The sequence below is a fragment of the Aquarana catesbeiana genome, linkage group LG02, assembly GCF_042186555.1.
Source record: "Aquarana catesbeiana isolate 2022-GZ linkage group LG02, ASM4218655v1, whole genome shotgun sequence".
Taxonomy (NCBI): Eukaryota; Metazoa; Chordata; class Amphibia; order Anura; family Ranidae; genus Aquarana; species Aquarana catesbeiana.
Window position 1 is genome coordinate 45488790 of NC_133325.1, and position 22020 is coordinate 45510809.

General features: G+C 44.0%; 1 protein-coding gene across 2 annotated transcripts in view; it reads left to right on the plus strand.

Moving 5' to 3' along the window:
* ANKRD42 (ankyrin repeat domain 42) overlaps positions 1-22020 on the plus strand; it is an 84137-nt gene that overhangs the window by 53530 nt on the left and 8587 nt on the right. For both annotated transcript variants that reach the window (XM_073612829.1, XM_073612830.1), the window contains exons 9-10: positions 228-400; positions 21150-21276. In XM_073612829.1, coding sequence (XP_073468930.1) covers positions 228-400; positions 21150-21276 — 300 coding nt within the window. The remainder of the gene's footprint in view (positions 1-227; positions 401-21149; positions 21277-22020) is intronic.

Sequence of the window (22020 nt, forward strand, 5' to 3'; positions counted from 1 at the left end):
GGATTATTTTATAGTACGCTCATTTTATTACAGCTCAGACACTGGATATAAACAGTCAGCCCTTAAAAGTGTGTGCAATGTTCTGATCAATCCATAAAATGCTGCAGAATTTTCTGCTACTGATAAATCAATGAAAGGATTAATAGATATAATGTTTAGTTTTTTTTTTTTTTTTTGATATCCACCTCTAATGTTTTATGAACATCTGTTTTTTTTTCTGTTTCCAGATTTGCTCAGCTAGCCGCCGTCAAACTCCTGGGAGGAAGAGTGGTGGAGGAAGACTCTGATGAAGAATTTAATGAAGATGATCCTTTATTCTTTGAAAGACATGGAGTAGAGGGGAGCACCGACCAACACGACGACTTGAACCTTAGTGCAGCCGAGAAGAAGCAGGCACGCAGTATGTATCCCGGCTTCAAAAGGACCAGGATAGGGGCCGTTTATCACATGTAGCACCCTCCTAGATAGGCTGCTTGGATGCTCGGTAAATTTAGTTCTTTTTGGCTCCTTTGTAATCATTGGAGCAGCTGTCAATTTCTTTGGGCTGTTCTAGGACCCACAGGCTGCAGGTGTGATTGCTTCCCCCTGCTTCCTAGAGGCTTCTAGAACATAGAAGGCTGGAAGATTTAGATGGGCAGCTTGGATATTTATTATGCTGCAGCCAGTCCCTGGGAAGGTGTGCCCAGTAGGTGGCTGGAGTGGAACATAAATAGTCTGATGCCTAGAGCAGCCAGGGGTCTTGTGTTGCTGAAGTGTGTCCTCCTGTTACAAGTCAGTATTTCTGGAGTATCCCATACCGCCCCTTTCCCTCACCTGTTACAATAAAATTTAAAAAAATAAACCCCTTATGCCCCGTACACACTATCGGTCATTAATCGGACATTCCGACAAACAAAATCCATGGATTTTTTCCGACGGATGTTGGCTCAAACTAGTCTTGCATACACACGGTCGCACAAAGTTGTCGGAAAATCCGATCGTTCTGAACGCGGTGACGTAAAACACGTACGTCGGGACTATAAACGGGGCAGTAGCCAATAGCTTTCGTCTCTTAATTTATTCTGAGCATGCGTGGCACTTTGTGCATCGGGTTTGTGTACACACGATCGGAATTTAACCAATTGGATTTTGTTGTCGGAAAATTTTATATCCTGCTCTCAAACTTTGTGTGTCGGAAATTCCGACGGAAAAAGTCCGATGGAGCCCACACACGATCGGAATTTCCGACAACACAATCCGATCGCACTTTTTCCGTCAGAAAATCTGATTGTGTGTACAGGGCATTAGACTGTTCAGTGAGCCAGAGTACTGGTGCTGTGGGGTTGATTTACTAAAACTGGAGAGTGCAAAATCTGGTGCAGCTCTGCATAGAAACCAATCAGCTTCCAGTTTTTTTTTTTTTTTGTCAAAGCTTAGTTGGACAGACTGAAGTTAGAAGCTGATTGGCTACCATGCAGAGCTGCACCAGATTTTGCACTCTCCAGTTTCAGTAAATCAACCCCAATGTGACTGGCTGCCTCTGCATTGTTTGGAGAAAGGACCTGTTAAAATCATCCGCTCCTACAGGGTTAGCGCTACAAACACATAGTATCTCACAAAAGTGAGTACACCCCTCACATTTTTGTAAATATTTTATTATATCTTTTCATGTGACAACACTAAAGAAATGACACTTTGCTACAATGTAAATTAGTGAGTGTACAGCTTGTATAACAGTGTAAATTTGCTGTCCCCTCAAAATAACTTAACATACAAATATTAATGTCTAAACTGCTGGCAACAAAAGTGAGTACACCCCTAAGTGAAAATGTCCAAACTGGGCCCAATTAGCCATTTTCCCTCCACGGTGTCATGTGACTCGTTAGTGTTACAAGGTCTCAGGTGTGAATGGGGAGCAGGTGTGTTACATTTGGTGTTATCGCTCTCACTCTCTCATACTGGTCACTGGAAGTTCAACATGGCACTTCATGGCAAAGAACTCTTTGAGAATCTGAAAAAATAGGATTTTTTTAAAACAGCTTACCTGTAAAATCCTTTTCTTTCGAAGGACATCACGGGACACAGAGCCACAGTAATTACTGATGGGTTATATAGGTATCACTGGTGATTGGACACTGGCACACCCTATCAGGAAGTTCAACCCCCTATATAATCCCTCCCCCTTGCAGGGATACCTCAGTTTTGTAGCCAAGCAATATAGTGTATTAGAAGAGGGGTGGGACCTCTGTGTCCCGTGATGTCCTTCGAAAGAAAAGGATTTTACAGGTAAGCTGTTTTAAAAAATCCTATTTTCTTTCTCGAACATCACGGGACACAGAGCCACAGTAATTACTGATGGGATGTCCCAGAGCAATGCTACCTGAGGGGGGGGGAACCACGACCAAGTAGGGTGCAATCAGACCTGAGGACCCTGTACTGCTGCCTGCAGCACACTACGCCCAAAGGCGATATCCTCATGCCTTCTCACATCCACCTGATAGAATCTGGTGAATGTATGAACTGAAGACCAGGTTGCGGCCTTGCAGATTTGAGCCATAGAGGCCCGGTGATGCACTGCCCAAGAAGCACCAATAGCCCCTGTGGAATGTGCCCTGATCTGAAACGGAGGAATCTTCTGTTTCAAACCGTAAGCTTGAATGATCAACTGTCTAATCCATTTAGAAATGGTAGCTTATGTTCTATACATCATGGTACACGTTCCTTCCCTTTCTTCTAAATTTAATATTTGCTTTACTCATATACCTGAGCTATGGCTGTAAGTATACTGTCATGTAATGTCAAAGGTCTAGGTTCCATCCGCAAACGTTGGTTGGCGTTGAAAGAGTTTAAGGCATCCAGAGCAGAAGTGATCATGGTTCAGGAGACACATTTTAAAGCAGGGGGATCTTTTAAATTTGCCTCCAAGCATTTTCCTACCGCTTATATAGCATCAGACCCTTCTGGAAGGGCTGGAGTAGCCATATTATTGAAACGTAACTCTAATATCCGTGTCAGGTCGACATACTTAGACCCTCAAGGCCGTTTTGTTCTCCTGAGCTGTGATCATGAAAATGTTTCATTTACCCTTGCCAATGTTTATGCTCCTAACACAGGACAGATTGGTTTTCTTGAGATGTTTTTTGAAAAATTGCAATCCTTCTCTCAACCATTCATGGTCATTGGGGGGGATTTCAATTTATGCATGTCTCCGACTAAAGATAGACTTGCCCTTTTTACACACACTCCACCTCCCCAAGTTCAAAAGATGGCTACAGCCTTTAGAAAACTTATCAGAGCTCACAACCTCTTCGATACTTGGAGGATAAAACATCCTACAGCCAAACAATTTACATTCTATTCTCCCCCACACAAGCTATATACAAGACTAGATCACTTCTTTGTCTCAGCACCCTTACTGTCATATGTAGTCCATTCGGAAATAAATACAATCACATGGTCAGATCATGCCCCCATAACTCTTGATCTCCTCCTAACCAAACCTACATCTAGGTCATGCTACTGGCGTCTTAACGAGACCCTTCTTAAAATACCTGATATTCATATTCATCTCCAGAGAAAACTGACAGAATTTTTTGAACTTAACGAGGGTTCGGTTTCTGAGGCATCCACCCTATGGGAGGCTCATAAGGCCTTTTTCAGGGCAGAGTGCATCTCCTCAAGCTCCCGTCTTAAGAAGGACCGAGCTCTCCAAAGATCATCGCTCTTACATGACTTATCCAAAGCAGAGGAATCCCTTGTCAGCTCCCCTACGGTGGAACGCCTTAGATCAGTGGTATCGTTACGTAACCGCATTAAATCTCTTGCTCTGAATTCACTTGCTAAATCTTTGTTATGGTCCAAACAAAAGTTTTACGAATTCGCTAATAGACCCCATAGAATGCTAGTCAACAAATTAAAACCTAGACCCGCAGCCTCAATCCCTGATTTCCTATTACAACCCAACGGTGAACCTACATATTGCCCCCAACACATGTCCAAAGTCTTTGGTGATTACTACCAAAAACTTTATAACTGCCTAGCATCAGACCAAAATTTTACATTCACTCAAGAAAAGTTTGATGACTTCATCAAAACTCTAAATCTTCCTACACTCTCTCCTGAGAAACGCTCAGGGCTCAATGCTCCCATCTCTGCTGAAGAAATTACAGCGGTTATTAAACAGCTTCCGACCCACAAGTCCCCAGGGCCCGACGGGCTTCCTTATTCATATTTTAAAGGCTTCCTACCAGTTTTAATACCCCATATGATAAGTTTATTTACCTCCCTGATGTCGGGGAAAGTTCCGCACTCCCAATTCCTTCATGCCTTTATTACAGTTATTCCGAAACCGGATAAGGACCTATCACTACCAGACAACTATCGCCCCATTGCCCTCCTGAACTCTGATTATAAGATTTTCACAAAAATTTTAGCTAACAGACTGTCCCTACTTCTTCCCTCACTTATACATAGGGACCAGGTCGGTTTTGTTCCCACTAGACACGCAGGAGACAACACTAGAAGAACTATCGATCTTATTGATCTACTGACTAAAACTAAGAAACCTGCGATAGTCCTCAGTTTAGATGCTCAGAAGGCGTTTGATCGCCTAAACTGGTCTTTTATGTTCGCCATTTTGACTAGATACGGAGTTTCAGGTCCCTTTATACACGCTTTAAAAGCGCTTTACTCCACGCCCACATCCCAGGTACAGTTGTCTTCCCATGTCTCTCCGCTATTCTCCCTAAGTAATGGCACTCGTCAGGGATGCCCTCTATCCCCCTTACTTTTTATTTTAAGCCTGGAACCTCTGGCCGAAGCTATTCGTTCCCACCCTGACATAGGGGGAGTGGCGCTGAGACATCAGGAATACAAACTGTCCCTATTTGCTGACGACATTCTATTAACCTTGACCCACCCCCATATATCACTCCCCTCTCTTCATGCAATTCTACATCAATTTGGCAGCATTTCAGGTTTTAAAATAAACCCGACCAAAACTGAAGCCCTCCCTATTAACCTTTCCACAGATATGCTCTCAACTTTACAGGAAAATTTCAAATATCGTTGGTGCACCCACTCCTTGAAATATCTTGGGGTTTATCTGACCTCCTCCTACTCCACTCTTTTTCAGGCCAATTTTCCTCCTATGTTTACAGAAATCAACAAATTATTAAAGTCATGGACGAACCTCCCCTTATCCCTTCTTGGAAGGATAAATGTCCTCAAAATGTCGGTGCTCCCTAGGCTCCTCTATCTCTTTGAGACCCTCCCAGTCAAGGTTCCAATGTCCCAATTAAAGCTAATCCAACGAAATTTCCTAAATTTTATTTGGAATCATAAATCTCATAGGATAGCTAGCTCGGTACTCTTTGCATCCCGAGCCGGTGGAGGTTTGGGGGCACCCGACATAATCAAATATTATTATGCCTCCCATCTAAGAACAATAACCTCTTGGACATCCAGATACGCCCCTAACAGATGGTCTGAGATAGAAATGGGCATCACGGTTCCCGCACATCCATGCTATATGCTATGGCTATCTTCGGATAAATTCATCTCTCAGTTACGTAAAATCAGCTTAAATCCGATGCTGTTTACCCTCTCAATATGGAAAAGTTGCTCTGGTAAATATAAACTTTCATCCCCATGCTCTCCTTTAACAAATATTACCTTTAATCCGGAAATCCCTGATAGTCTCTCTTATGATGCCATGTTGCCATGGACGAAAGCTGGTATTTTCCAACTACGCCACCTGGTTAACCCAGTCACCCGTAAACTCCTCACTTTTACTGATCTACAATCTAAATATAAAATCCCAAAAAAACTCTTTTACTCCTTTCTACAAATCCAACATTTTCTCTCCACCAGAATACCACAACTGACCCTAACTATCCCTACTGAATTTGAAGTGGTGTGCTCCAGAGGCCCTCATGAGCCTCATCTAATATCCACCATTTACAAAATTCTGCATGCTGCCTCTCCTATCACAGAACAGACTCACACATATATGCGCAAATGGTCCCATATTTTAAACAGATCTATTCAAATAAGCGATTGGAAGAATATATGGGAAAATGCATCTAAGACATCCAGATGTGTGACTCAGAAAGAAACATCCTATAAAATACTGATGTTCTGGTATAGGACCCCGGAGTTTCTTTTAAGACAGAAACTGACTACATCTGGTCAATGCTGGAGATGTGGCTCATCTCTGGGCACCCACTTCCATATATTTTGGGAATGTCCCTTGATAATGCCATACTGGTCACAGATCCATGCCCTGCTGGGGAAAATTCTAAACTTCCCTATACCCTATCAACCTATACATCTCTTGCTAGGCTTGCCCCTCCCCAAGATGCCAAAAACACTTAGGAAACTGATGGCCTTCATTTTATTAGCGGCCAAACGGGTTATACCCCAATGTTGGTTAGTTAACACCCCCCCTACCTTTGCACAATTTTTGTCAGTAATTACAGACATTCGCAGGATGGAACGTATCACAGCTATAATTGACGACTCCCTTCCCAAATTCGAGGCTATATGGGGACACTGGGATTCCTCTGAATACAACATAGAGAACCCCCAGGTAGTCCAGAGTCAATGAGATATAAAGACAGTTTCCTATATTGATTGACTGTAGCAGGACCACAAACCATGCCATTGCTTTATTTCACTAACTGACCTTCTTATTTCTACCATGATGTGTATGTATTGTCTGAAAATCATTTGACACCTAGTGTTATTTCTTCTTGATATATAATAAGCTACCAAAAAATGTTTTACCTCATTGAAAATATGCTGCTATCAATGTCTTTTCTAAGAGAATGAATACTCTGTTTATGTATACTTGAATATACTTAATAAATAAACAATTTAAAAAAAAAGAAATGGTAGCTTTTGACGCTGCCTGTCCTCTATTGGGACCCTCTGGCAGCACAAACAAAACATCCGTCTTGCGGATCTGAGTAGTTGCCCCTAGATAGGCCTTAACTGCTCTTACTACATCCAACGAATGTAGAGATCTCTCTTCCGGAGAACAGGGATCTGGAAAAAAGGAAGGTAGAACAATGTCTTGGTTTAAATGAAAATCAGAAACCACCTTCGGTAAAAAACTAGGATGAGGGCGCAGTACCACTCTATCCTTGTGTATAATCAAATAAGGCTCCTTACAGGAAAGAGCTGCTAATTCTGATACTCTTCTAGCAGAAGAGATGGCCACCAGAAAAATTAATTTCCTTGTCAACAAGACCAAAGGAATCTGACTTATTGGTTCAAAAGGCCGTTTCTGTAACACAGCCAGGACCAAATTCAAGTCCCAGGGGTTTAGGGGCGCTTTAACCGGAGGATTAAGACGCATCACCCCCTGCATAAAGTTTCGGACCAAAGAATGCGAAGCAAGTGGCCGCTGAAATAATACTGATAAAGCAGAGACCTGGCCCTTGATGGTACTCAAGGCCAGCTTCATCTCTAATCCCATCTGTAGAAAATCAAGGATTCTACCTATGACATATTTCCTGGGATGCCAACCTCTGGATTCACACCAGGTTATATAAGCTTTCCAGACTCTATGATAAATCATCCTGGAAGCTGGCTTCCTTGCATTAATCAAGGTAGATATGACAGGACCTGAGAGCCCACGACTCTTCAGAACGTGGGTCTCAATAGCCAAACCGTCAAATTTAGCGTTTGTAAGGCAGGATGGAACACTGGACCTTGAGATAACAGGTCTGGGCGTTCCGGTAGTGTCCACGGGGAACCTACCGTCATCCTTACTATTTCTGCATACCAAGTCCTTCTGGGCCAAGCGGGGGCCACCAGAAGTACCGACTTCCTTTCCTGCCTGATCCTGCGAAGGAGTCGTGGTAGTAGCAGAATAGGCGGGAATGCGTAAATCAGTGAGAACCGATGCCACGGAATCACCAACGCATCCGTCCCGCATGCAAGAGGATCTTTTGTCCTTGCCACAAATCTGTCTATCTTTTTGTTGAATCGGGATGCAAAGAGATCTACATCTGGAACCCCCCATCTTTGGCATATGGCCCAAAAGACGTCGGGATGCAGAGACCATTCCCCTGGAAGTAACTGCTGGCGACTTAGATAGTCCGCCTGCCAATTCTCTATTCCCGGGATGAAAACTGCCGATATGCATGGCACATGCATCTCTGCCCAGACTAAGATCTGGTTCACCTCTTTTTGAGCAGCTCGGCTCCGGGTGCCTCCCTGATGATTGACATAAGCCACTGCTGTGGCATTGTCGGACTGGATCCTGACCGGACAACCCTGTAGCCTGATAGTCCAGGCTTTTAGAGCTAGATGTATCGCCCGGATCTCCAGAATGTTGATGGGTAAGGTCCTCTCTGTCTTGGACCATACTCCTTGGACCGCAGCCTGTTCCAGAACTGCTCCCCAACCTGACAGACTGGCATCTGTTGTTACCACCGTCCAGGTAACCGGTAGAAAGGATTTCCCCTTCTGCAGGTTTTCGGGTATGAGCCACCAATTGAGGCTCTGACGCACCGCATGCGACAGGTGCATCGGAAAGTCTAATGCCTGAACCTTCTTGTTCCAGGTCGACAGAATACTGTGTTGCAGCATTCTTGAGTGAAACTGAGCATAGGGAACTGCTTCGAATGAAGACACCATCTTCCCTAGTAGCCTCATACAAAGGCGGACTGAGGGACCCTTCTTGGTCCTTACTGTCAGAATCAGCTCTCTCAAAGCAGTGATCTTTGCCTGGGGTAGAAATATTTTCTCCTGGCTTGTATGTATAATCAGACCTAAATATTCCAGTCTTCTTACTGGTTTTAGGAAAGACTTTTCTAAGTTGAGGATCCAACCCAGGTGTTCTAGATACCTGACCGTGGTCCTCAAGTTTCCATTCAAAGAGGCTACCGACCGGTCTATCAAGAGCAGGTCGTCTAGGTATGCTATGACAGCTATACCCTGAGCCCTTAATCTGGCCAGAGGAGGAGCCAAGATCTTTGTGAACACTCGAGGTGCAGTGGCTATCCCAAAGGGCAGAGCCATAAACTGGAAATGGCGCCCTCCTACCTCGAAGCGCAGAAACTTCTGATGAGCAGGAAAAATGGGCACATGCAGATATGCATCTCTGATGTCTATTGATGCCAGAAATTCTCCTCCCTGCAGGGTGGGAACTACTGTTCGAATTGATTCCATGCGGAAGGATTGAATCCTTAGGAATCGGTTCAGATCCCTTAAGTCCAAAATGGGCCTGACATCCCCATTTGGCTTTTGGACCGTAAAAAGGTTGGAATAGAAGCCCAATCCCTGGTCCTTTGCGGGAACTATCATAATGACCTCCTGCGACAAAAGTCGCTCTAACGCTAGAAGGAGCGACTGCTTCTTCTCTGGGTCTCTGGGAACATTTGATCTGAGGAACCGAGGAGAAGGGAATTCCTGAAACTCCAGCTTGTACCCTAAGGTTACCGTGGAGACTACCCATCTGTCCTGGAAGTCCTCCTGCCAGAGCTCTGAGAATTGTCGCAGTCTTCCCCCCACTCGAGTGAGCGGGGGCGCCCCCTCATGCAGAGGTCTTAGTGTTTTGCCTAGTAGGCTTCTTTCAACAGGACTTCTTTTGTCCCTGGGGTTGACTCTTGTCTCTGGACCCCGATGGAGGCGGCCGTCGAGACTGCCTGGAGGCTGAAGCCCCCGGCGCTGGGGAAAGAGTCCGTTTGAAAGAGGGACGCTTACTCTTCTTCTTGACAGGTAAGAGAGTGCTTTTCCCCCAAGAGATTCTCTTGATATAGTTATCCAAGTCCTCTCCAAACAACCTTGCACCACGAAATGGAAACCCAGCCAGTAGCTTCTTACATGGTGCTTCGGCTGACCAATTTTTCAACCATAGGATTCTACGTATATGCACCAACCCCAGTGAAAGACGGGAGGTTTGCACGATAGAATCTCTAATGGCGTCAACCACAAAGCATAAGGCCGCTGGAAGGTTAGCAAACCCCTGGGCCTGCTGTTCAGGTAATACTTTGATGACCTGCTTAACATGGTCTCTTAAGTATTGACAGACTCCAATCGCTGCTATTGCAGGTTGGGCCACTGATCCTGCTAAGGAGAAAACATCCTTCAATAGGGATTCCATCCTTTTATCTACAGGATCCCTGAGCATCTGAGCATTGTCTACAGGACAAGTCAGGCTATTATTTATTGAGGAAATGGCGGCATCAATAGCCGGAATTCCCCACACTTAAATAAACTTTTCTTCCATCGGATAAAGTGTTGAAAACTTTCTCGGCGGAAAAAAACGTTTGTCTGGGTGATCCCACTCAGAATAAATAAGCTTTTCAAGTAAAGTATGAACAGGAAAAGCATGTGCTGCTTGGAAAGGTTTCAGTGACCCCAAAGCAGAAGAGGATTCTTTAGCAGTTTCAGGTATGGGCAACTTAAATGTGGAGCGGACCAATCCAGTGAGGATCTGCACTAAGACTTTCTCCTCTTGGGAAGTCGCAGAGGGTCCCTCTCCACCTGAATCCTCCGAAGAGGAATCATCCATCCCATCCCGATCCTCTGAAAGGGATTCATCTCCTTTATCCCAGAGCTCCTCTGTCTGAGGGTCTTGGGGAACAGAGGAAAGCCTAGTGCGTTTTCTTCCACTGAGTGAAGACGTAATCACGGCCATTAATCTTTCCTCTAGACCATTAATGGTTGAGGAAAAAACCTCTTGTGTAATATATACAGGGGCTGAAGTGCCAGAAGCAGGTGTAGCCCCTGACCCCGATGGCTCTCCCTGGCTAGCCGTCCCTGGCCCATCTTTAGGGGGGAAGGATGCTGCCGACAGGGGGCCCTCAGAACCTGAACGAGATCCCCTAGTGTCTCTGGTTCCTGGGGTGCTTGAACCTCTTCTACCCATAGTGCAAAGCAACAAGGTGTGAGGTATACAAATGAACACTGTCCGCTGAGCGATGTAGTCTGGCTAAAAGCCTTGCTACCCAATGCTCAGTCTGGTGTTACTTCAGTAAATGCTGCCTAGGAGAATGCCTGTGTCCCACCTTACATGCGACCGTCAGCTCTGTGTCTCTCAGAAGGCTGAGTGCACCTGTACAGAGTGCCTTTAATAGCCTGCAGCTGGCCTGAGTGGGAGTCTAAACACTCTGTGCTGACATCCCGCCCCCTCCTCTACCGCCCCCCCCCCCCCCTCGAGTTTTGAAAAAAACGAGCGCTTCCCGCACTGCCGACTCTCCTGTCATGCTCTGGAGAAAAGGCTGGGGATGGGGGGGGGGAAGGAGGGAGACTGGTAACAAGATTTGCCTGAACGGCTATCTTCAGAGATGGTGGCCATTAGGCCACAGAGCCCGGGTGGTATAACCACTTTCTAGACCCCTGTGGCCCCTCTCTAGCCTGGGGGGGAACATTCAAACATGAGAAATCCCCCCATCCACCTTACCTGCTTGCAGCCTGCTTGATACGCTGGGACATACACAGCGATTACAACACCTGAGACAGACATTCAGCATGTGTAGGTTTGTGCTCTTGGCAGCCCCCGGTGGTCACAATAGGCATAGCATGCATTTACCTTAAAGGAGAAAAGCCACTAGAACTCAAAAATTCTGTGGAATCTCCTCTTACCTTATCCAGCCGCAGGGTGCTGTTTACACAGACCCAATCTTCACCTCTCACGGTGGGCTCCGTTTGAAAAAACCGTCAGAGACTGGGGCCCCCATCAGTAGGGGGATCCAACAGTTCTGGGACCGTAAAGCACCTCGCCAGAAATTAGGAAGTTTAAAGCCATTTTCTGATCTGCGGGGTCCAGCTCTCTAAAAAGAGAAGCATTACGGGTAAAACCTCGTTTCTTCGGACACGAGGCCCGGGTACCATTCAATTCGGCCATGAAAAGACACTTTGAATGGATCCGGTTCGCCTGGCTTGCCCCAGTATAGGATCTTAGGATATTCCCTTTGGAGCTCAGCACAGGACATCTTTGCACGTCCATCACCTAAGACACTGGCGTAAAAACTGAGGTATCCCTGCAAGGGGGAGGGATTATATAGGGGGTTGAACTTCCTGATAGGGTGTGCCAGTGTCCAATCACCAGTGATACCTATATAACCCATCAGTAATTACTGTGGCTCTGTGTCCCGTGATGTTCGAGAAAGAAAAAGAATTGTTGCTCTACATAAAGATGGCCTAGGCTATAAGAAGATTGCCAAAACCTTGAAACTGTGCTGCAGCACAGTGGCCAAGACCATACAGCGGTATAACAGGACAGGTTCCACTCAGAACAGGCCTCGCCATGGTCGACCAAAGAAGTTGAGTGCATGTGCTCAGCGTCATATCCAGAGGTTGTCTTTGGGAAATAGACGTATGAGTGCTGCCAGCATTGCTGCAGAGGTTGAAGGGGTGGGGGGGTCAACCTGTCAGAGCTCAGACCATACGCCGCACGCTGCATCAAATTGGTCTGCATGGCTGTCGTTCCAGAAGGAAGCCTCTTCTAAAGATGATGCACAAGAAAGCCCACAAACAGTTTGCTGAAGACAAGCAGACTAAGGCCTACAGATTGGATTGTTGCCTACAGTCAAGCATGGTGGTGGGAGTGTCATGGTCTGGGGCTGCATGAGTGCTGCCGGCACTGGGGAGCTACAGTTCATTGAGGGAACCATGAATGCCAACATGTACTGTGACATACTGAAGCAGAGCATGATCCCCTCCCTTCGAAGACTGGGCCACAGGGCAGTATTCCAACATGATAATGACCCCAAACACACCTCCAAGATGACCACTGCCTTGCTAAAGAAGCTGAGAGTAAAGGTGATGGACTGGTCAAGCATGTCTCCAGACCTAAACTCCATTGAGCATCTGTGAGGCATCCTCCAACGGAAGGTGGAGGAGCGCAAGGTCTCTAACATCCACCAGCTCCGTGATGTTGTCATGATGGAGTGGAAGAGGACTCCAGTGGCAACCTGTGAAGCTCTGGTGAACTCCATGCCCAAGAGGGTTAAGTACATACAAGAAAAAGACAATTCCATAGCTCAACTCACCAACCAGTCTGCTGACCAACCAAATTAACCTGTCTAACCGTATGTTAAAAGCAGGGGTTTAGTTAGCACACATTTGCAAACGCATGTGAAAGCTGCAAGGCCTCGTCAAGGCACCCTGTATTACTTGCAGTCCTAACACTACAAATTTATAAGTGTCTCCACAGTGGAAGCACATGCATTGAATGGATAGGTGTAAGACAGGTGAGCCAGGAGGCCGCCCTAGCCCCGCCCTAGCCCCCTTAAATTTGTAGTGTTAGGACTGCAAGTAATACAGGGTGCCTTGACGAGGCCTTGCAGCTTTCACATGCGTTTGCAAATGTGTGCTAACTAAACCCCTGCTTTTAACATACGGTTAGACAGGTTAATTTGGTTGGTCAGCAGACTGGTTGGTGAGTTGAGCTATGGAATTGTCTTTTTCTTGTATGTATATGCCCTCCATGTGCTCCTTACTGTGAAGGCCAGTTATGGGTGTAGGCGGTGGCCATTATTTTGTTACCAAGAGGGTTAAGGCAGTGCTGGAAAATAATGGCGGCCACACAAAATATTGACACTTTGGGCCCAATTTGGACATTTTCACTTAGGGGTGTACTCACTATTGTTGCCAGCGGTTTAGACATTAACCACTTAAGGACAGAGCCTCTTCTTTACACTTGTTGTAATCCCCTTCCCAGCCAGTGTCTTCCCAGCCAACGTCAGTAACAGTGCATATTTTTAGCATTGATCACTGAAATAATGTCACTGGTTCCCCAAAAAAGTGTCAGATAGGTGTCCGATTTGTCCGCCCCAATGTTACAGTTCCACAAAAATTGCTCATTACCACCATTAATAGTTAAAAAAAAATGAACAAAAATATTATATTTTAGGTAATCTTCCACCCTAGGATGTACCAGTATTCCTAAATATTTAAAGGAGGATACAATTTTAATGTAATTCTCTTGGTACAGACAGGCTGAGGTCATCTAAAGGGAATATGATTGATTTGTCCCAATTGATAACAAATCCTGAGAATGAGCCAAAAGTTTGTATAAGTGACATAAGGGAGAATTAGGGAGTTGTCTGTTGCCCCCCAAGAAACAGTAACGCGTCATCCGCGTATAATGATATTTTCTCACACCGGGCTCCCCTATTAAAGCCACTTATAGCCTCAGATTACCTAATAGCTGCGGCCAATAGCTCGATGGCCAAGGCAAACAGCAATGGGGACAGGGGGCACCCCTGGCGAGTCCACCTAAACAATGGGAAAAATTCAGAAACTGAACCGTTAATTTGCATGCAGGCCCTCGGGGCAGAATAAAGTAGCTTGATCCAGCATATAAATCTGTTGCCGAGTCCAAACGCCCCCAGGACCTCCCACAGGTATGTCCACTCAACGCTGTTGAAAGCTTTAGCAGCATCGAGCGACAGGATGGCTCGTTTCCCAGTGTTATCAGATGGTAAATGCATATTTAGAAAAAAGTCTCCTTAAATTTATTGCCGTAGACCTAGTAGGGATAAATCCGGACTGATCTGGGTGAACCAGTCCCTGCATCACTTTACTAAGTCTTGTTGCCAAAACCCTAGCTAGAATCTTAACGTCCGAGTTCAGTAGTGAGATTTACTAAGTCTTATTGCCAAAACCCTAGCTAGAATCTTAACGTCCGAGTTCAGTAGCGAGATGGGACGATAAGACTCTGGAGCCGATAGATCCTTGCCCGGCTTTGGAAGCACAATGATACAAGCATCATTCATAGAATCCGGGAACTTAAAGGTCTCAAGAGCCCAGTTCAGAACCTTCACCAGTTCGGGCAACTGAACCCCCCCCCGTATTGTTTATAAGTTTCAGGTGGTAAGCCATCAAGGCCCAAGGCCTTTCCGTTTGGGGAAATCCACCACTGCCCATTCAAGTGCCTCTAGTGTCAGGGGGGCGTTAAGCTCCCGCCTAGCTGTAGTGGAGAAAGAAGGCAGTTGAAGTGGCTTCAAAAAATTCCCTGAGGCGAGACCTAGGGTAGTTGACTTTATTATAAAAAGTAGCAAATGATCTTAATATATCCTGCTGGTTATGAGAGCAAATAGTTCAGTGGTACTTAAAGTGGTTCTAAAGGCTTTTTACCTTCATGCGTTCTGTGCATGAAGGTAAAAAACACTCTCTGTGCAGCAGCCCCCCAAATACTTACCTGAGCTCCAGTTATGTGCACAAGAGCCTTGGCTCTCCGGGGACTCTCCCCCTTCATTGGCTGAGCAATTGGATCCTGCTTCTGTCAATCACAGTCAGTAAGCCAATGAGAAGAGACAGGGTGCATGGCCGAGCCTCAGCTCTGTGTGTGAATGGACACACAGAGCTGCGGCTCGGTCGAGTCTGCTTGGGTGCCCCCATTACATGCTGCTTGTTTTGGAGGCATTCAGCAGGAGGAAGGGGCTAGGAGTGCCAGAGGGGGACCCAAGAAGAGGAGGATTGTGGCTGCTCTGTGCAAAACCATTGCACAGAGCAGGTAAATATAACATGTTTGTTATGTAAAAAAAAAAAAAATATAAATATATATATATATATATATATATATATATATATATATATATATATATATATTTATATTTGCCTTTAATATCAATTTAAAGTGACAATGGAAATTTTCAAAATGCCACATCCAAATATTTGTAAGGCAAAAAGAAAAATGTGAAATCTGGACAAGGGAAAGATCCCCCACCGGGCTCCTATATATGGACCTTTTGGCACATCACGAGACCACCATAAATAAAATTAAATGTTTTATTTTAATCTGATTAAAATATGAACATACAAATTAAGGCAAAATATGCCCACCAACAAAATAATTGCATATACCCTCTACTGGATCGGTACACTTTTAGCCTGGATCTATTGCACAAGCATAATGGTATTACAGTATATATGATACAAACAGGCTTTCCAAATCCAGGTGTGCGAAATGCATTGACAGACATCTGGATTTGGGACAGCCTGTTTGTATCATATACTCTAATACCGTTATGCTTGTGCAATAGGTCCAGGCTAATAGTGTACCGATCCAGTAGAGCAGGGATATGTAATTAGCGGATCTCCTGCTGTTGCAGCACTACATGTCCCATGAGGCATAGCAAGACTCTGACAGCCCCAAGCATGACACCAAGAGGCAGAGGCATGATTGGACTTTTAGTTTTGCAACAGATGGAGGTCCGCTAATTGCATATCCCTGCAGTAGAGGGTATATGCAGTTATTTTATTGGTGGGCATATTTTGCCCTGATTTTTATGTATTGTTCATATTTTAACCACTTAAAGACCAAGCCTATTTTTTACACTTGGTGTGTGCAAGTTAAAATTTTTTTTTTTTGCTAGAAAATTACTTAGATCCCCCAAACAATATATATTTTTTTTTCAGACACCCTAGAGAATAAAATGGAGGTCGTTGCAATACTTTATGTCACACCGTATTTGCACGGTCTTACAACCCCAATTTAAAAAAAAAAAAAATACACTTTATTGAATAAAAAAAAAAAAGAGAACAGTAGCCTAATTTTTTTTTTATAATGTGAAAAATAATGTTATGCCGAGTAAATTGATACCCAACATGACATACTTCAAAATTGCGCACACTCGTGGAATGGCGTCAAACTTTGACACTTAAAAATCTCCATAGGCGACGTTTAAAAATTTCTACAGGTTACCAGTTTTGAGTTACAAAGGAGATCTTTTGCTAAAATTATTGCTCTCGCTCTAACGATTGCGGCGATACCTCACATGTGTGGTTTGAGCACCATTTACATATGCGTTCACTTATGCATGCATGCGAGTACGGAAGGACGGGCGCTTAAATTTTCTTTTTCCTTATTTATTTTACTTTTTATTTTTACACTGTCCCTTTATAAAAAAAAAAAAAATTGGATCACTTTTATTCCTATTACAAGGAATGTAAACATCCCTTGTAATAGAAAAAAACAGGTCCTGGGCACCTCTCCCGCTGCCGATTAAAAGTGATCTTGTGGCAAATCTGCCATGGAAACGGTTTTTATCACTAAGCGGACCACCCGCCGTTGAAGAAAATACCGGGGTTATGGCAGCTATCTGCTGCCATAACAACGGTATTTAACGTCAAAGTAGCGACGTAAATCCACGGTGGACAGTCCATAAGTGGTTAATCAGATTGTAATAAAACATGTCATTTTATTTATGGTGGTCTTGTGATGTGCCAAAAGGTCCATATATAGGGGCCCAGTAGTGGATCCTTCCCTTGTCCGGATCTCCCATTTTTCTTATCAATTTAAAGTGGTCTTCAAGCTGTAAAGCAGGCAAGAGCTACACTTCTCTTTACCTTCAATATGTAAAGTGATATTTTATATGAAAAGCCATGGTCCTGCAAAGACGTACACCTTCCTTTTAGGTGCTGCCCATTTCCTCCCCTACAGTGTGATTGCAGGAGTTTTTCAATGACCTATATAGGGACAGGTATAGGAAATTGTGTATCTTCTACACACCCATTCAGATGGAACGTGTGCCCCAGTGATAAAGAAACCTGCAATGTAGTTGGGAAATGTGCAAAGAAAAATATGAAGCATGTCTAAAAGGCAGATGTTGGTGAAACGACAAAACACAGATCAGAAAAGCATGCGACTCACTAAGAAGCAGCAACAGAAAGCATGCAAAATGTCATGTACATACATTATATTACCAAAAGTATTGGGACGCCTGCCTTTACACACACATGGAGTTAAATGGCATCCCAGTCTTAGTCCGTAGGGTTCAATATTGAGTTGGCCCACCCTTTGCAGCTATAACAGCTTCCACAAGGGAAGGCTGTCCACAAGGTTTAGGAGTGTGTCTATGGGAATGTTTGACCATTCTTCCAGAAGCGCATTTGTGAGGTCAGGCACTGATGTTGGACGAGAAGTCCTGACTTGCAGTCTCCATTCTAATTCATCCCAAATGTGTTCTATCGGGTTGAGGTCGAGACTCTCTGCAGGCCAGTCAAGTTCCTCCACCCCAAACTCGCTCATCCATGTCTTTATAGACCTTGCTTTGTGCTCTGGTGGGCAGTCATGCTGGAACAGGAAGGGGCCATCCCCAAACTGTTCCCACAAAGTTGGGAGCATGAAATTGTCCAAAATGTCTTGGTATGCTGACACCTTAAGAGTTCCCTTCACTGGAACTAAGAGGACAAGCCCAACCCCTGAAAAACAACCCCACACCATAATCCCCCCTCCACCAAATGATTTGGACCAGTGCACAAAGCAAGGTCCATAAAGACATGGATGAGCGAGTTTGGGGTCGAGGAACTTGACTGGCCTGCACAGAGTCCTGACCTCAACCCGAAAGAACACCTTTTGGGATGAATTAGAGTGGAGACTGCAAGCCAGGCCTTCTCATCCAACATCAGTGCCTGACCTCACAAATGCGCTTCTGGAGATGGTCAGAGACTGCAAACATGCCAAGGGAACTGTTGGAGACTGGTGAGTCCAAGACTGAAGACACATTATATGAGACTGCTAAAGATCACTGCTATAACCGCCCCTTAGGAGATCACTACTTCCACATTTGTGCTCCCTAAAGTCCCTTAAGAAGTTACTTGTGACACATTCGATAATCTCTTATAACAGATCTTGCTGTGAGAATAAGAGAGGGAAAAACACATAAAAAGTGAGAAGGGATGGGTAGATGGATGGGAAAACCAACCACGTAACTACCAGAACTCAGTCTAAAGAATATCTTTAATTTTCTGGCCTGAGTAGGCACTAGGCAAGGTAAAACAGGCTACTACCTGCAGGGGCTCCAGGGCTGTATAGTAAGAGCTGCAGGGCAAAGAAAAAAATGTAGAACTGCTGGGACTTTAAAGGTGTTGTAACCTTTCCGTTTAATTATCAGACCACGTTCATTAGGTTAAAAGGAAATCTTTATTGTATACAACAATTCAAATTTATGACAACAAGGGTATAAATGTACCCCTTGTCAGAGATAAAAACACAGTAAATGACATATCAAAGCCCAAAAGGCACCCCGAAGGTAGAGACCCCTCCTTAAGTACGCTACAAAATGTAATAGGACTGTAAGTATTATCATATGGCAAGATCATATCACACAAGGAGGGAGTGACTAATCCCGACACGTTTCACCTTTGTTGGCTACTTCAAGGGCTTGAGGGGTGCATAGCAATGGGTTAAAAAATAGATTGAGATTCAGGATCCAAACAGGGGGTCTTACTTCATGTGATAGATCACGAGGTGAGCCAAAACATTAGAGGTTTAATGGATCAGGATGTCCCACAGAATGGGGGAACCCCCCAGACAAGGGGAGGGGAAATGGCACCAATCCTGCTAGGCTATCCACACAGGGACACCATCTCCAGGGACTATTGCTCAGTGACCAGTAGTGTCTGAGGACAACTTTTGCAGATTCATGTATGCCAAGCCTTTCTGATACTACGGCTCATCCCTGCTTTCCTTTGGAATTATATACATATGCTATTGAAGCTAGAATCTTTTTGATATACTTAATAGTGGGATTGGTGCCTTATCCCCCTCCCATGTCTGAGGCATTGGGGGTTCCCCCATTCGATGGGATATCCTGATCCATCAAACTTCTAGTGTTTTGGCTCGTTTGTCGATCTGTTCACTCACAACCTTGCACTTCCAATTTTTTTCTCCCCAGCACATAATTTACCCATACCATTTGCCTCATTCCATTAGTTCAGATACCAGTCCAGTGATTTATAAATCCCCCCCCTAGTTGCCGCGGGGGACCCCTCTGTTGGCGTCCTGCGTCCTGTGCATGCCAGGGTCTTGAGTAAGCAGCTCTGCTCTTCTCCCCTATATTTATATTTGTTATTGATATCTTGGTATTAAATGTTGTTATTACTTTGTCAAGTGTATTTTAATTGATCACTTGTCAATCAAATTACAGATATTCTCCTGACGAAGCAGTATTAATCCACAAAACTAGTTGAGATGCTTTCCGTGATCAACTACCCCATTGTGATCTTCACTGTTTGGAGATCATTATCCTGGTGATATACATGGATTGTTACCATGCTTTGTATCTATACAGGCGGTCCCCGGGTTACAAACAAGATGGGGTTTGTAGGTTTGTTCTTAAGTTGAATCTGTTTGTAAGTCGGAACAGGTACATTTTTTAAGTGTAGCTCCAGCCAAAAAAAAATATTTTTAAGCTTTTTGGATAGCATAGGGAAGGGTTATCACCCCTGTAATGTTTGTTTTGCTGTCTGTGTCCCTGTTCAGAAGATTTCACTTCACTTTCTGTCCCAATGACAATTGGATTTTGAAAAATTTGGGTTGCTGTGGAAACAAGTATTGGTGATAAAGCATCAGTTTCCCCATGATAACTCTTATAGGAGAGAATTTCCCTTCCTGGGGCTAGATTTCCTCTCACTTCCCGTTGCCTCCCTTCGTTTGTAAGTAGGAGTCATTTGTAAGTCAGATGTTTGTAAGTAGGGGACCGCCTGTAATTGACTACTTATTATGTGTCATTAATTTTGTATTAATAAATTTTATATCAATTAATTTTCTATTTTTTGTATACATTTGAATTTACCTCTCTACATTGTACCGAGATAGTCCAATTGCCCCTGTTCCCCTGAGTAACTTGGGGACCAAGTATCTGATCTATTTATCGATCTGTCACATCTGTCAAAGAAGTGAGACCCCCTGTTTGAATCCTGAATCTCAATCTATATTTTAACCCATTGCTACCACACCCCTCAAGCCCTTGAAGAAGCCGACAAAGGCGAAACGCGTCTGGATTAGTCACTCTCTACTTGTGTGATATGATCTTGCCATATGATAATACTTACAGTCCTATTACATTTTGTAACGTACATAAGGAGGGGTCTCTACCTTCGGAGTGCCTTGTGATTTTGGGCTTTGATATGTCATTTACTGTGTTTTTATCTCTGACAAGGGGTACATTTATACCCTTGTTGTCATAAATTTGAATTGTTGTATACAATAAAGATTTCCTTTTAACCTAATGAATGTGGTCTGATAATTAAACTGAGGGGTTACAACACCTTTAAAGTCCTGGCCGTTCTACATTTTGTTTCTATTTCCTATTTTGGGATGTGGTGTTGAGGTGGTTCGCCAAGAAGACCATATATGTTTTTCTCAATGCCGCAGGGTGGGGACAGGTCTCTAAATGTTTTATGACATGTCCTCTTCCTTACAGTGAGAGCGCACAAAAAGATGAAGGAACTCGAAAGTCTTCTGCAAATTGCTAAAAGCAATTATAAGCATCTAGGTGGGATCTTGGAGGAGGAAACTCAGAGAAAGAAAGAACAGAAAGAATCGGAACGGTATGAGTTACTTTTGATGCCTTCACTCGTGCTGTGGAAAGTGAAATACTGTATACATACGTTTTTTTTTTTTTTCCACGGGCAGAGATAATTTTTAACCACTTGGCTTTTACCCTCTTGCTGCCCAGGCTAATTTTCAGCTTTCAGCTCTCACACTTTGAATGACAATTGTGCGGTCATGCAACAGTGTACCCCAGTGTTTCTCAACTCCAGTCCTCAAGGCTACCCAACAGGTCATGTTTTCAGGCTTTCCATAATTTTGCACAGGTGATTTGATCAGTTTCACTGCCTTAGTAATTACCACAGCCGATTCATCTGAGGCAAATCCTGAAAACATGACCTGTTGGGGGTACTTGAGGACTGGAGTTGAGAAACACTGGTGCACCCAAATGAAATTTTACAAATTTTTCCACACAAATAGAGCTTTCTATTGGTGGTATTTAATCACTGCTGTTTTTTTATTTTTTTTTTATTTTTTGCAAACTAAAAAAAAGAAAAAAGCGTTAAAATTTTGAAAAAAAAAAAAACCTTTGTCTTTCTTTCTTTTCTTCTTTAACCACTTAAGGACCGAGCCTCTTTCTGAGATTTGGTGTTTACAAGTTAAAAACTTTTTTTTTTTTGCTAGAAAATTACTTAGAACCCCCAAACATTATATATTCTTTTTTCTAACACCCTAGAGAATAAAATGGCGGTCGTTGCAATACTTTCTGTCACACCGTATTTGCTCAGCGGTCTTACAAGTGC